General features: G+C 40.0%; 1 protein-coding gene across 1 annotated transcript in view; it reads left to right on the top strand.

The window, feature by feature from the left end:
• CPA3 (carboxypeptidase A3) overlaps window positions 1-2954 on the top strand; it is a 30069-nt gene extending 27115 nt beyond the window's left edge. The window contains 1 exon segment of the mRNA XM_060297624.1: window positions 2767-2954. Within this exon segment, the coding sequence (XP_060153607.1) occupies window positions 2767-2954 (188 nt within the window).
• The last annotated feature ends 13289 nt before the right edge of the window (window positions 2955-16243 follow it).

Genomic DNA, 16243 nt, shown 5'->3' with positions numbered 1-16243 from the left:
ACATGCCGCGGAGCGGCTGGGCCCGTGAGCCATGGTCGCTGGGCCTGCGCATCCGGAGCCTGTGCTCCGCAACGGGAGCGGCCACGGCAGTGAGAGGCTCGCGTACTGCAAAAAAAAAAAAAAAGTGGGAAGGGGAAAAAAATCTAAATGCAAGTAAGATCTCTATATCTTACTTGACATGATAAAACACTGATACCAGTAGATTGTGATAAGTCATGTATGTATATTGTAATACATAGAGCAACCACTAAGAAAACTAAACAAACTGATATACTCAAAAACATTATTATAAATAAATCAAAATGGAATCCTAAAAATGTTCATGTAACCAACAATAAGGCAATAAAAGAGAAATGGAGGAATGAAAAACAGAGGGAACAAACAAAAATCAAATAGTAAGATGGCAGATTTAAGGTATATCAATAATTTACTTAAATATATTAATTAAAAGACAGATATTGGCAGAGTGGATTAAGAAAAATATGATTCAACAATACACTGGCTACAAGAAACTCACTTCATATATAACACAGGTTGAAATTGAAAGGCTGGGAAAAAGATACACCATGCAAATATTAATCAAAGTAGGAGTGGCTATATTAAACATCAGATAAAGTAAATTTCAGAACAAAGAAACTTACCAGAAACAAACAGGAACATTAATGATAAAAGGATCAATCCACCGAGAAGACATAATAATCCTGAATGTGTGCAAGGCAGTTTCACCTATGATGCTTCTGCCAATAATTTTCAAATCCATTTTCCCAGGCTACTTCCTCCACAGCGTAGTAAATCAGAGAAAGGTGGCAGCGACCCCTGGCTTTTACCAGCCTCCCCACCTCCGAACGCACGTTTCAATGCAGTACCCAGGCTTCACATATCCTTCTGCGCCAAACACTATGTATTTGGTAGGTGCTGTGCACAGGACTGAGGGGAAAAGGCACACAGAGACCAACTATTGCCTCAAGGACCCTGCACAAGCCCCACCCATGGGGTCCCCCCGCCTTCTATCCCAGGGCTGGACATGACTCTTCCATTTTGCCAAGGCTGGACATCTGACCGTACTCATCTGACTGCTCCAGCCCAAACAGCTCTGCAATGTTCTGCCGCCAGTCCCCAGATCCCTAGCAGGAAGCACCCATCCCTTGCCTGAATGATGCTAAACATCTTTTTTCTTCCTTCCTTTACCCTTTCTTTTCCCCATCACTACTCTCTCTGAGTTCCTGTTTCTGTTAGTAACATGTGGATTTTTTCCAACTACCCAGATTGAAATCTCAATCATTTTCATCAAATTCTGTGACTCTTCCATTCCAACGTTTCTTACATAGAGTCCCACCTATTCTCTCCCCGGTGTGGTGACTCTACACTAGTTCAGGCTTTCACTTCACAATACCTCCTAACTGGTCTCTCTCCTGTGCTGCCAAACAAAACATCTTTCCTTTTTTAGTAGGTTTTCTGAGCTTTGCCCACGAACTCTTACTGCCCCATTTTCCAGTCCAACTATATCTCACTGGTCCCTAAAAATGCCTCCATGCTTTCCATGCTTGTATTTCACTGGCCAGAATGCTTTTCTTCAATCTCCATCTGGAAAAATACTAGCCTTTCTTCAAGGCTCTCCCCAAATACAACCTCCATCATGAAGGTGGTATCTGAGCAGGTATTGAGCATGAACGCCATCCTCTTCACCAAGCATAATTGCTTTCTTCCTTTAAATCTTCACAAGATACTGTACCTTTCCTATGGTACTTTTATATTCTGCCCCATCTCTGTTGATTTGCATAGTTGACTTCTCTCCCAGCTGTAAGTTCCAAAGACACCAGTAGCATCTTCTTCATCTTTGTACCCTTGCACCACCCACCCTCCACAGTGCCAAGTAAAGTGCACTGCACATATGAAAGGTTTTAATAAATATTTGTTGAATAATTTGAAAGCCAACCCTGTCTCTCTCTACCAAAATATTCCTTCTCTCTTTCTTCATCACAGCTTTGAATTTTTATCTTTCAAATCTAAAATGTTTGTATCAAACTCATTACTTTTCCTAAAACATAAGTAATTTTATGTACAAAAAAATTAGTTTTTCAATTATGTAGATCAAAATATACATAAATGCTTTTACAGTATTTACATACACTGTATGTAAGGTATGTTGTATAAACCTTGTATGTATATAACCTCTAGATGTTTATATTCTCAGTCTTTTTAACAAATAACATTCTTAGTAAAATTTCACAAAAGTTGACATGGAAAAGTTGGATTAGGGGATTAAATATATCCTTAAAATAATTGATTTAAACTTTCTTGGTCTTTTAACTATAAAATAGTTTATCCTAGCAACATGAATAGAAAGAGACCTGAACTACTAGAAAGAATGTAACTTTGCATAGCTTGTTTGTGTAGTTTTCCTTGGTGGGTTTTCAGTGGCCAGTGACCCCTTCTCAGCTGGTCTCCTCAACTGCTTGCATTTGCTCAGACCACCTCCATCTACGACAATGTGCACCCAGAAGACAAACTCAACTTAGACTCAAAATGATCCAAGCAAAATGTAATTTTGAAAATGCAGCACATATTTAAAACGTGTGATGGATTCCAAAGCCATGGTTATTTTTTACTTGACACTATACTATGCAGACCACTACTCCCATTCATTACTGCAATTAACTGTACATGAAATTATTTTTATTGCTAATTTTACCCCAGTGAATTTCCATTTCAAGAAAAACATTAACATTTGTTTCTAATTAAATATTTATTGCTTATGTTTTACAGACCCGACATCAGGTTCTTCTTTAGACTGGGCTTACAACCTGGGCATCAAACATACATTTGCCTTTGAGCTCCGAGACAAAGGCAAATTTAGTTTTCTCCTTCCAGAATCTCAGATAAAGTCAACTTGTAAAGAGACCATGCTAGCTGTCGAATTTATTGTCAAGTATATCCTCAAGCATACTTCCTAAAGAACTGCCTTCTGTTTGGAATAAGCCAGTTAATTCTTCCCGTGCCTTTCACTAGAAAGTCAATCTTTGCTTATCCCTAAATGTGGTTTCCACATCACCTGAATAGGTCCTCTCTTGTTCACTTAAGTCCTATGTTATTTCTTTTTGCTTTTATTTACTCTCAACAGTATCTTAACAAATAGCCTTAGGTGAAAGTTTAACCAAGTTAAGTTAGAACCCAGCACAAAGTATTATTTTGAGTATTTTGAAAGGTGATATACAGTGGGTCACGGGAAGGAAATGAGAACCTTCACTTTCTCCAGAACCAGACTTTCACCATGTGGCTTCATCATTTCATGTGCCAATATAATAAAAATAAAACATATTCCAAAGTGCACCTTCTGTTTTTTATAAATTATGTTCTCTACATTCCTCTATTAGCATTAATAATCATGCATTAATGCTTCTTATGCATTCTGTTAATAAGAAAGAACACCTTCAATTTTTCAAAACATATTTTGCCTACATATTTTTTTTAATACAAGTTGATAATGTTTATATCTTCACACTAGCAAAAGGATGTTCTAGCAGGAAATAAAGTGGTTTATTTAGAGATGAATCTCAGTGCCTTAAACAACCAATCCAGTTCTCATCAACATAATGTACATAAAATTCAAAATAGTTTAAACTGCCATAATCGGAGGAAATTACCTGCCAAAACACATCTGGTCAGCTGTGAGCCCTGCCTAATAATGGATAGACAAAAAGCCTGGAAATAAAGTTGAAAAGGAAAAGAGAAAGTCATGTCGACCAAGGGCAATCGGAGTAACTTATTACCTTTATACTGTCTATAATAGTATCGCTTAAGATAGTGTTATAAAATACCTTTTCCCTAACTTTATTCTTCAATATTGCATCATGTGACAACAGTGGCATCTACACTGTAAAAATCCAGAACACAGATGCCTGACCAGAATTTGAGGGACAAGTAGAGAGTTCCTTGACTTCCTATAAACTTACTTCTCGGAACAATCTGGATAAAATTTTTGAGGATCTTAGAAGATCCTGAGAAACCAGGTTAACAAATAATCTGAGACATTCCTCACGACTCCTTTAAGGGCCCATAAAAGAAAGAGTGCCATCAAATCTACGAGGTGATGGTATTTCTGATAGTTACAAGGCAGGTAAAAGTTCCCCGTGCAGAGCTGTCTAGGGCAAACCAATATAAACTAACAAAAGTGCTTTACAGGTGGAGGAGGGAAAGGCGACAATGGCAAGAAAGTAAAACATAAAACTCTGATTATGAGGTGAAACTGTCCCTTATAAAAAATATAATATCTATACTTAAATATTTAGCATTTAAAATTGGCTCCGAACCCAGGAACGCAAATGTGTTCCATTAAACGTGCCATATGGGAATTATACACTCATTCACACTTACTCAACTGATAAAGGACTGAAAGAAACTGTAATCTTAACATTTACATAAATATTTCTAATTCCATTAGGGCTTTAGGTGGCGGAGGTAAAAGAGATAATCCCAATTATTGAATATCATCCAGTGCTCACCTAGTTTATAAAAGACACAAAAGTTCTACTCACCATTTTATTTGAGCCTTTATGTACCTTAATATTTCTTTTATTAAGAGAGAGAAAGCAGTTGAGTGACTAAAAATCAAAAATCCTAACAAGATCATTCCTTATCTTAACTGAATACCTTTTGCATGACATCTCAGGGTATTTTGCTTGACTTCATATGAATTGTGAAAATAAACATGTGAAGAAAAATATCTATCACTATATTAAAATTTAAAAACTATAAAGCTTCATTTTATTTATGGAAAAGTTTAAGTAGTCAGTGCTTGATTCTTCCCTTGTCATATTTCTCATTTATCAGTAAAATGACTTGGTGCCCAAGTTACAAGTAGTGCTGTCTCTTAAAATATTCTTGACAATGTCTCACAAAAAAAATCTTCTAAGTCATCATTCCTCTTCTAGTTTTCATACCACCAAATTCACTCAAGAAACATTGCTGCATATTTTGAAAATTTTTATGGCCATGACCTAGTAGCTGAGACACAGACCTCCATTATATGAGAAAATGAAACATCTTACTGATTATTTTTAGCAATGCAAAGAAATTTGAGTTTCCAATGGGTATTATGACTCCAAACTGATTTTAAAATGTCACATCAGAAGTACCCTCCCCATACCCTACACATTGGATACGTTCTATAACTACATAAGTGCTCACTGCCTAAGTAAACATTAGGCTTATTGACAAGAGTTTCCCTTTCTCATTTGAAACAAACATTTATGCCTCATTTTCTTTAGATGAAAAAACAAACAAGTAATTCCCAGAGAAACGTGCAAGAAATCACTGAAAATACTCAAGTTCTCTCTATTCTCAGGTTCTACCAACTTGTTCTCACAAAGTGTTTAAGTTATTTTGGTCATTTCAAATGTTGGGCTTTTGTGGACATGGGAAAAGATCAAAGACAGAGAACTTCTAACCTTTTACCTTTAACATACAAAATGTAAATGGGAGTTTTTCTAAAAGAGAACGTGCATTGGTTCCAAAATCTACAATGAAATATGGTAGTATTAAACTGATGTTGATTTCCCAGGATACAAATTATAAGAAGCAGTAGCAGAAAGCAATCTGAGTTGAACACTCATTTATATGAAGCAATGGCACCTAGAAACTGTGCCCAAGCTTATAAACTGCTAGTTGTCCCCTAAAATTTATTCTCCCCTCTTCCCTAGTAATAGGCCTCCCAATTTTGAAATGGGCACATGGCTACTCAAAGGCTCAATTTCCAAACTTCCCTTTCAAACAGAGTGGCTCTTGGACTGCTCTGGCCAGTGAGTTGCAAGAGGAAACACCATGTGGCAAAGTCTAGAAAGCTAACTTCATAGACCTCTGGCATATACACTTTGGTCCTTCCTTTCTGTTCTTTTCTCTTTCTTTTGGCTGGAATACAACTGTGATGACTGAGGCTGAGCAATGAGCTTGGACCATAAAATGTTCTTGAGAACTGAAGCTAAAAATACGATAGTAGAAGCTATCATAACAGTTCCAGATGTGATCTGGATGAAAATCCCCAGAGGGTGTTATACAAAATCACAGGACTAGAAATCAGGAGGTTGGCTTAGACTCCTGAATCCACTGAATGATATTCAGCAAGACACAATCACCCTTTGCCTGCCCTCCTTATCTCCTAGATTTTTGTTGGGATTTGAGATAATAGATGCTCAACAAGGTAAGCTACTTATTTCCATTTTGTTTATATTTGAGACAAGGAACACTCATCCTCAAGAGAGTTGGCTCAGGTAGCTCCTAATTGAGGTAGGTGTCAGGTGGTACAGAAACATGGCACCATGGCTGCCCTCAGGTGTGGTTTTCCCCCCAGGGCTCTGCTATAATGAGGTACGAAGGGATGTGTGCATATGACATTTCCCTGCATGCAAAGTTTTCATCAGATCATTACAATCTAAGGGTTATTGACGCTCAAAAGTTTACAAGCACAACTGAAAACAAAATCCAACATAATTTGAAAAATATCTGCACACATAAAAATGAACTCTAACCCTGGGAACTCAGAGTTTGTAGAGAAGTTTGTTTCTTTTTTGTTGTTGTTTATTAATACTGATTTTTTTCTTTGTTTTTTTAACAATATTCAGAAGAAATACATAATAAAGTGTCTACTAGATAGCTGGAAAATATAAAACATTTCCGATTATCAAAAACAAGTAAATTAGACGTCTTAAAATTTATAAAATAATTAAAGCATGACAATGTATTTGTTATAGTATGTGGCCTGAATGTTTCCCTGCTCTATAGTGCCACCTGCAGTCTCCCCAGTCATTCTGACCCTGAGCTGGTGCTTGTCCAAATATAGTATATGGAGAGTGACATCACCAAGATGGCCAAATAAGATGTCCCTCACTAATATCCCCCCTCAACAACAACAATTTGGCATCCATCCATGGACAAAGGTGCCTCTGTGGGAGCAACAGAATCCAGCCCCATATGCCAAGGGTAATAAACATACAGACCTCAACCCTGGCTATGGACCCTGAAGTGGCCCATGAACTGGCTCTAGCCCCTCTTGGCCACAGTCTGGGAGCCCCTGGAGAATGATGACTTAAACAATCAGCCTTGGACTTCCCTGGTGGCACAGTGGTTAAGAATCTACCTGCCGGAAGATGGCGGAAGAGTAAGACGCGGAGATCACGTTCCTCCCCACAGATACACCAGAAATACATCTACGCGTGGAACAATTCCTACAGAGCATCTACTGAACGCTGGCAGAAGACCTCAGACCTCCCAAAAGGCAAGGAACCCCCCACGTACCTGGTTAGGGCAAAAGAAAAAACTAAACAGAGACAAAAGGATAGGGACGGGTCCTGCACCAGCGGGAGAGAGCTGTGAAGGAGGAAAAGTGTCCACACACTAGGAAGCCCCTTCGCGGATGGAGACTTCGGGAGGCGGAGTGGGGGAGCTTGGGAGCCGCGGAGGAGAGCACAGCAACAGGGGTGCGGAGGGCAAAGCGGACAGATTCCAGCGCAGAGGATCGGGCCGACCGGAACTCGCCAGCCGAGAGGCTTGTCTGCTCGCCCGCCGGGGCGGGCGGGACTGGGAGCTGAGGCTCCGGCTTTTGTCGGAGCGCCGGGAGAGGACTGAGGTTGGCGGCGTGAACACAGCCTGCAGGGCGTTAGTGCACCGCGGCTGGCCGGGAGAGAGTCCGGGGAGAAGTCTGGAACTGCCGAAGAGGCAAGAGACTTTTACGTCCCTCTTTGTTTCCTGGTGCACGAGGAGAGGGGATTAAGAGCGCTGCTTGGAGGAGCTCCGGAGACGGGCACGAGCCGCGGCTAAGAGTGCGGAGCCCAGAGACGGACATGAGACGCTAGGGCCACTGCTGCCACCACCGGGAGGCCTGTGTGCGAACACAGGTCACTAGCCACACGCCCTTCCGGGGAGCCTGTGCAGCCCGCCATTGCCAGGGTCCCGGGATCCAGGGACAGCTCCCCCGGGAGAACGCACAGGCGCGCCTCAGGCTGCAACGTCTTGCCGGCCTCTGCTGCCGCAGGCCCGCCCCACACTCCGTGCCCCTCCCTACCCCCGGGCCTGAGTGAGCCAGAGCCTCCGAATCAGCGGCTCCTTTAACCCCGTCCTGTCTGAGCAAAGAACAGACGCCCTCCGGCGACCTACACGCACAGGCGGGGCTAAATCCAAAGCTGAGCCCCTGGGAACTGTGAGAACAAAGAAGAGAAACGGAAATCTCTCCCAGCAGCCTCAGAAGCAGCGGATTAAAGCTCCACAATCAACTTGCTATACCCTGCATCTGTGGAATACCTGAATAGACAACGAATCATCCCAAATTAAGGAGCCCTGTGGATGAAAGGCTCTTGGTGCTGCAGCCAGGAGTCAGTGCTGTGCCTCTGAGGTGGGAGAGCCAACTTCAGGACACTGATCCACAAGAGACCTCCCAGCTGCACATAATATCAAACAGCAAAAATCTCCGAGAGATCTCCATCTCAACACCAGCACCCAGCTTCACTCAACGACCAGCAAGCTACAGTGCTGGACATCCTATGCCAAACAACTAGCAAGACAGGAACACAACCCCACCCATTAGCAGAGAGGCGGCCCAAAATCATAATAAGTCTACAGACACCCCAAAACACACCACCAGACGTGGACCTGCCCACCAGAAAGACAAGATCTAGCCTCATCCACCAGAACACAGGCACTAGTACCCTCCACCAGGAAGCCTACACAACCCACTGAACCAACCTTAGCCACTGGGGACAGACACAAAAAACAACAGGAACTACGAACCTTCAGCCTGCAAAAAAGGAGACCCCAAACACAGTAAGATAAGCAAAATGAAAAGACAGAAAAACACACCGCAGATGAAGGAGCAAGATAAAAACCCATCAGACCTAACAAATGAAGAGGAAATAGGCAGTCTACCTGAAAAAGAATTCAGAATAATGATAGTAAGGTTGATCCGAAATCTTGGAGATAGAATGGACAATAGAATGGACAAAATGCAAGAATCAGTTAACAAGGACCTAGAAGAACTAAAGATGAAACAAGCAACGATGAACAACACAATAAATGAAATTAAAAGTACTCTAGATGGGATCAATAGCAGAATAACTGAGGCAGAAGAACGGATAAGTGACCTGGAAGATAAAATAGTGGAAATAACTACTGCAGAGCAGAATAAAGAAAAAAGAATGAAAAGAACTGAGGACAGTCTCAGAGACCTCTGGGACAACATTAAACATACCAACATTCGAATTATAGGGGTTCCAGAAGAAGAAGAGAAAAAGAAAGGGACTGAGAAAATATTTGAAGAGATTATAGTTGAAAACTTCCCTAATATGGGAAAGGAAATAGTTAATCAAGTCCAGGAAGCACAGAGAGTCCCATACAGGATAAATCCAAGGAGAAATACGCCAAGACACATATTAATCAAACTGTCAAAAATTAAATACAAAGAAAACATATTAAAAGCAGCAAGGGAAAAACAACAAATAACACACAAGGGAATCCCCATAAGGTTAACAGCTGATCTTTCAGCAGAAACTCTGCAAGCCAGAAGGGAGTGGCAGGACATATTGAAAGTGTTGAAGGAGAAAAACCTGCAACCAAGATTACTCTACCCAGCAAGGATCTCATTCAGATTTGATGGAGAAATTAAAACCTTTAGAGACAAGCAAAAGCTGAGAGAGTTCAGCACCACCAAACCAGCTCTACAACAACTGCTAAAGGAACTTCTCTAGGCAAGAAACACAAAAGAACGAAAAGGCCTACAATAACAAACCCAAAACAATTAAGAAAATGGGAATGGGAACATACATATCGATAATTACCTTAAATGTAAATGGACTAAATGCTCCCACCAAAAGACACAGATTGGCTGAATGGATACAAAAACAAGACCCATATATTTGCTGTCTACAAGAGACCCACTTCAGACCTAGAGACACATACAAACTGAAAGTAAGGGGATGGAAAAAGGTATTTCATGCAAATGGAAACCAAAAGAAAGCTGGAGTAGCAATTCTCATATCAGACAAAATAGATTTTAAAACAAAGACTATTAGAAGAGACAAAGAAGGACACTACATAATGATCAAGGGATCGATCCAAGAGGAAGATATAACAATTGTAAATATTTATGCACCCAACATAGGTGCACCTCAATACATAAGGCAAATACTGACAACCATAAAAGGGGAAATCGACAGTAACACATTCATAGTAGGGGACTTTAACACCCCACTTTCACCAATGGACAGATCATCCAAAATGAAAATAAATAAGGAAACACAAGCTTTAAATGATACATTAAATGAGATGGAGTTAATTGATATTTATAGGACATTCCATCCAAAAACAACAGAATACACATTTTTCTCAAGTGCTCATGGAACATTCTCCAGGATAGATCATATCTTGGGTCACAAATCAAGCCTTGGTAAATTTAAGAAAATTGAAATTGTATCAAGTATCTTTTCCGACCACAACGCTATGAGACTCGATATCAATCACAGGAGAAGATCTGTAAAAAATACAACCACATGGAGGCTAAACAATACACTACTTAATAACGAAGTGATCACTGAAGAAATCAAAGGGGAAATCAAAAAATACCTAGAAACAAATGACAATGGAGACACGACGACTCAAAATCTATGGGATGCAGCAAAAGCAGTTCTAAGAGGGAAGTTTATAGCAATACAATCTTACCTTAAGAAACAGGAAACATCTCGAATAAACAACCTAACCTTGCACCTAAAGCAATTAGAGAAAGAAGAACAAAAAAACCCCAAAGTTAGCAGGAGGAAAGAAATCATAAAAATCAGATCAGAAATAAATGAAAAAGAAATGAAGGAAACGATAGCAAAGATCAATAAAACTAAAAGTTGGTTCTTTGAAAGGATAAACAAAATTGATAAACCATTAGCCAGACTCATCAAGAAAAAAAGGGAGAAGACTCAAATCAATAGAATTAGAAATGAAAAAGGAGAAGTAACGACTGACACTGCAGAAATACAAAAGATCATGAGAGATTACTACAAGCAACTCTATGCCAATAAAATGGACAACCTGGAAGAAATGGACAAATTCTTAGAAAGGCACAACCTGCCAAGACTGAATCAGGAAGAAATAGAAAATATGAACAGACCAATCACAAGCACTGAAATTGAAACTGTGATTAAAAATCTTCCAACAAGCAAAAGCCCAGGACCAGATGGCTTCACAGGCGAATTCTATCAAACATTTAGAGAAGAGCTATCACCTATCCTTCTCAGACTCTTCCAAAATATAGCAGAGGGAGGAACACTCCCCAACTCATTCTACGAGGCCACCATCACCCTGATACCAAAACCAGACAAGGATGTTACAAAGAAAGAAAACTACAGGCCAATATCACTGATGAACACAGATGCAAAGATCCTCAACAAAATACTAGCAAACAGAATCCAACAGCACATTAAATGGATCATACACCATGATCAAGTGGGGTTTATTCCAGGAATGCAAGGATTCTTCAATATACGCAAATCAATCAACGTGATACACCATATTAACAAATTGAAGGAGAAAAATCATATGATCATCTCAATAGATGCAGAGAAAGCTTTTGACAAAATTCAACACCCATTTATGATAAAAACCCTGCAGAAAGTAGGCATAGAGGGAACTTTCCTCAACATAATAAAGGCCATATATGACAAACCCACAGCCAACATCGTCCTCAATGGTGAAAAACTGAAAGCATTTCCACTAAGATCAGGAACAAGACAAGGTTGCCTACTCTCACCACTCTTATTCAACATAGTTTTGGAAGTTTTAGCCACAGCAATCAGAGAAGAAAAGGAAATAAAAGGAATCCAAATCGGAAAAGAAGAAGTAAAGCTGTCACTGTTTGCAGATGACATGATACTATACATACAGAATCCTAAAGATGCTACCAGAAAACTACTAGAGCTAATCAATGAATTTGGTAAAGTAGCAGGATACAAAATTAATGCACAGAAATCTCTGGCATTCCTATACACTAAGGATGAAAAATCTGAAAGTGAAATCAAGAAAACACTCCCATTTACCATTGCAACAAAAAGAATAAAATACCTAGGAATAAACCTACCTAAGGAGACAAAAGACCTGTATGCAGAAAATTATAAGACACTGATGAAAGAAATTAAAAATGATACAAATAGATGGAGAGATATACCATGTTCTTGGATTGGAAGAATCAACATTGTGAAAATGACTCTACTACCCAAAGCAATCTACAGATTCAATGCAATCCCTATGAAACTACCACTGGCATTTTTCACAGAACTAGAACAAAAAATCTCACAATTTGTATGGAAACACAAAAGACCCCGAATAGCCAAAGCAATCTTGAGAAGGAAAAATGGAGCTGGAGGAATCAGGCTTCCTGACTTCAGACTATACTACAAAGCTACAGTAATCAAGACAGTATGGTACTGGCACAAAAACAGAAAGATAGATCAATGGAACAGGATAGAAAGCCCAGAGATAAACCCACGCACATATGGTCACCTTATCTTTGACAAAGGAGGCAGAAATGTACAGTGGAGAAAGGACAGCCTCTTCAATAAGTGGTGCTGGGAAAACTGGACAGCTACATGTAAAAGTATGAGATTAGATCACTCCCTAACACCATACACAAAAATAAGCTCAAAATGGATTAAAGACCTAAATGTAAGGCCAGAAACTATCAAACTCTTAGAGGAAAACATAGGCAGAACACTCTATGACATAAATCACAGCAAGATCCTTTTTGACCCACCTCCTAGAGAAATGGAAATAAAAACAAAAGTAAACAAATGGGACCTAATGAAACTTAAAAGCTTTTGCGCAGCAAAGGAAACCATAAAGAAGACCAAAAGACAACCCTCAGAATGGGAGAAAATATTTGCAAATGAAGCAACTGACAAAGGATTAATCTCCAAAATTTATAAGCAGCTCATGCAGCTTAATAACAAAAGAACAAACAACCCAATCCAAAAATGGGCAGAAGACCTAAATAGACATTTCTCCAAAGAAGATATACAGAGTGCCAACAAACACATGAAAGAATGCTCAACATCACTAATCATGAGAGAAATGCAAATCAAAACTACAATGAGATATCATCTCACACCAGTCAGAATGGCCATCATCAAAAAATCTAGAAACAATAAATGCTGGAGAGGGTGTGGAGAAAAGGGAACCCTCTTACACTGTTGGTGGGAATGTAAATTGATACAGCCACTGTGGAGAACAGTATGGAGGTTCCTTAAAAAGCTACAAATAGAACTACCATATGACCCAGCAATCCCACTACTGGGCATATACCCTGAGAAAACCATAATTCAAAAAGAGTCATGTACCAAAATGTTCATTGCAGCTCTATTTACAATAGCCCAGAGATGGAAACAACCTAAGTGTCCATCATCGGATGAATGGATAAAGAAGATGTGGCACATATATACAATGGAATATTACTCAGCCATAAAAAGAGACGAAATTGAGCTATTTGTACTGAGGTGGATAGACCTAGAGTCTGTCATACAGAGTGAAGTAAGTCAGAAAGAGAGAGACAAATACCGTATGCTAACACATATATATGGAATTTAAGAAAAAAAAAATGTCATGAAAAACCTAGGGGTGAAACAGGAATAAAGACACAGACTTACTAGAGAATGGACTTGAGGCTATGGGGAGGGGGAAGGGTAAACGGTGACAAAGCAATAAAGAGGCATGGACATGTATACACTACCAAACGTAAGGTAGATAGCTAGTGGGAAGCAGCCGCATAGCACAGGGAGATCAGCTCGGTGCTTTGTGACCGCCTGGAGGGGTGGGATAGGGAGGGTGGGAGGGAGGGTGACGCAAGCGGGAAGAGATATGGGAACATATGTATATATATAACTGATTCATTTTGTTGTGAATCTGAAACTAACATACCATTGTAAAGCAATTATGCTCCAATAAAGATGTTTAAAAAAAAAAAAAAAAAAGAAATTAATTCAAAAAAAAAAAAAAAGAATCTACCTGCCAAGGCAGGGGAGATGGGTTTGAGCCCTGGTCTGGGAAGATCCTATATGCCACAGAGCAACTAAGCCCATGTGCCACAACTACTGAGCCTATGCTCTAGAGCCCGCAAGCCACAACTACTGAGCCCATGTGCCACTACTACTGAAGCCTGTGCACCTAGAGCCCATGCTCTGCAACAAGAGAAGCCACCACAATGAGAAGCCTGCGCACCACAAGGAAGAGTAGCTCCTGCTTGCCGTGACTAGAGAAAGCCTGACAGCAGCAATGAACACCCAATGCAGCCAAAAATAAATAAATAAATAAACTTATTTTTTAAAAAAATCAGCCTCTTACCTTGTGAAAATCCAGGAGTTCAATGGAGAAGTTCTAGCCATTGAACCACTGGAGCAAAAAAACCCAAGACTGGACACATTGGAGAGGGTAAGAGGAATAGTTTGACTTTACTCTCATCACCTCTCCCCCAAGGTGGCACAACTCAGCCTAAGAGAGCCCTTCTTGGCCTGCAATTTCTCCCACAGAGGAAAAGGAGAGCATGTGAGTGAGCACCTGGCTTCCCCAGCTATGTGGGACACTAGCAAAGAGGCCCATTTCTCTCTCATCTCATCCAGAGTACTGAGTCATGAGCTGCATGACTGCGAGCAGTGAGCAGCTGGGAGAACAGGAGCCAGGGCTTGGAACATATCAAAGGGACATGAATGATACTAACCATATCACAGATTCCATCATAGAGACCTGCCTAAGAGTCACTGGGATGCCCTGCCTGCAGATTCCCCCCAACCAGCCCAGTCACTCCGAGCTCTTCACAAACACACACACACACACATACCCACACCCCATGGCCGGCTCCCTGTGTGTGCTTCCAATAGTTGTGAGAGCAACCTTTGGCAGACAGATAGTGAGCACATGCTCAAAGCAGGCCTGAATCTGTGGGCCAATGAGAAACCACAAACTTGAACTTTTAGCACTTCCCCTGGGAAAGTAAAAAAGGAGGCTGTCAGCACCCAGCCTGGTATATTGCAGGCTCAAGAGAAGGCATACAAGCTTAAGAATTCTGCCATCTTGCCGGCATATCTACAGAAAGTCTGAGAAAGTCTCAGAATTTCTAGAACGGCTGAAGGAAGGTTATTTCTCTCCTACTGTCAGTCAGTAAGGACTGGAGGAAGTGACTGCTACTTCAAATGTGAAGACAGCAACACAAAACTACAAGGAACATGGAAAATCAAGGAAACATGACACCACCAAAGAAAAACAATAATATTCCAGTAACTCACCCCAAAGACATAGAGATCTGGAATTTACCTGATAAAGAATTCAAAACAGCTGTTTAAAGGAAGCTCAATAAGCTACAAGAAAACACAGAAAAAACAATGCAATGAAATTAGGAAAACAATATACACAAAAAATGAGAAGTTTAATAGAGACAGAAATTGTTAAAAAAAAAGAACCCAACAGAAATTCTGGAGCTGAAGAATACAATGAATGAAATGAAAAAAATGCATTAGACAGCATCAACATCAGAATGGATCAAGGAGAAGAAAGAATCTGTGAAGCAGAAGATGACAACTTTGAAATTCTCCAGCCAGAGAAGAATTAAGAAGAAAAAATGAATGCCTACATGAATTATGAAATACCATCAGGAGGAGCAATCTGCAAATTACAGAGTCACAGAAGGAGAAGAGAGGGAGAAAGAGCCAGAAAGTTATTTAAAGAAATAATGGCTGAAAACTTCGAAATCTGGGGAGAGATTTGCTCACCCAACTTCATGAAGCTCACGGGTCCCCCAAAAACTTCAACTGAAAAAGATCTTCTCCAAGACACAATATATTAATAATAAAACTGTCAAATATCAAAGACAAACATAGAATCTTAAAAGCAGCAACAGGAAAGAAGCTTGTAATTTACAAGGGAATCCCCATAAGTCTATTAGTGAATTTCTTCCCAGAAAACTTACAGTCTGGGAGAGATCAGAATGATATGATCAATGTGCTGAAAGAAAAAAACTGCCAAGCACACATACTTTGTCCAGAGAAGTTTTCCTTCAGAAATGAAGGAGAGATAAAGACTTCCCCAGACAAACAAAAGCTGAGGGAGTTCATCACCACTGGACTTGACTTACAAGAAATGGTGAAATGAATTCTTCAAGTTAAAATAAAAGGAAACTATTAGTGACATGAAAACATATGAAAATATACAACACACTGGCAAAGGTAAGTAT

The sequence above is a fragment of the Globicephala melas genome, chromosome 4, assembly GCF_963455315.2.
Source record: "Globicephala melas chromosome 4, mGloMel1.2, whole genome shotgun sequence".
Taxonomy (NCBI): Eukaryota; Metazoa; Chordata; class Mammalia; order Artiodactyla; family Delphinidae; genus Globicephala; species Globicephala melas.
The sequence above is the reverse complement of the archived record's forward strand: the minus strand, read 5'-3'. Positions and strand labels throughout refer to the sequence as shown.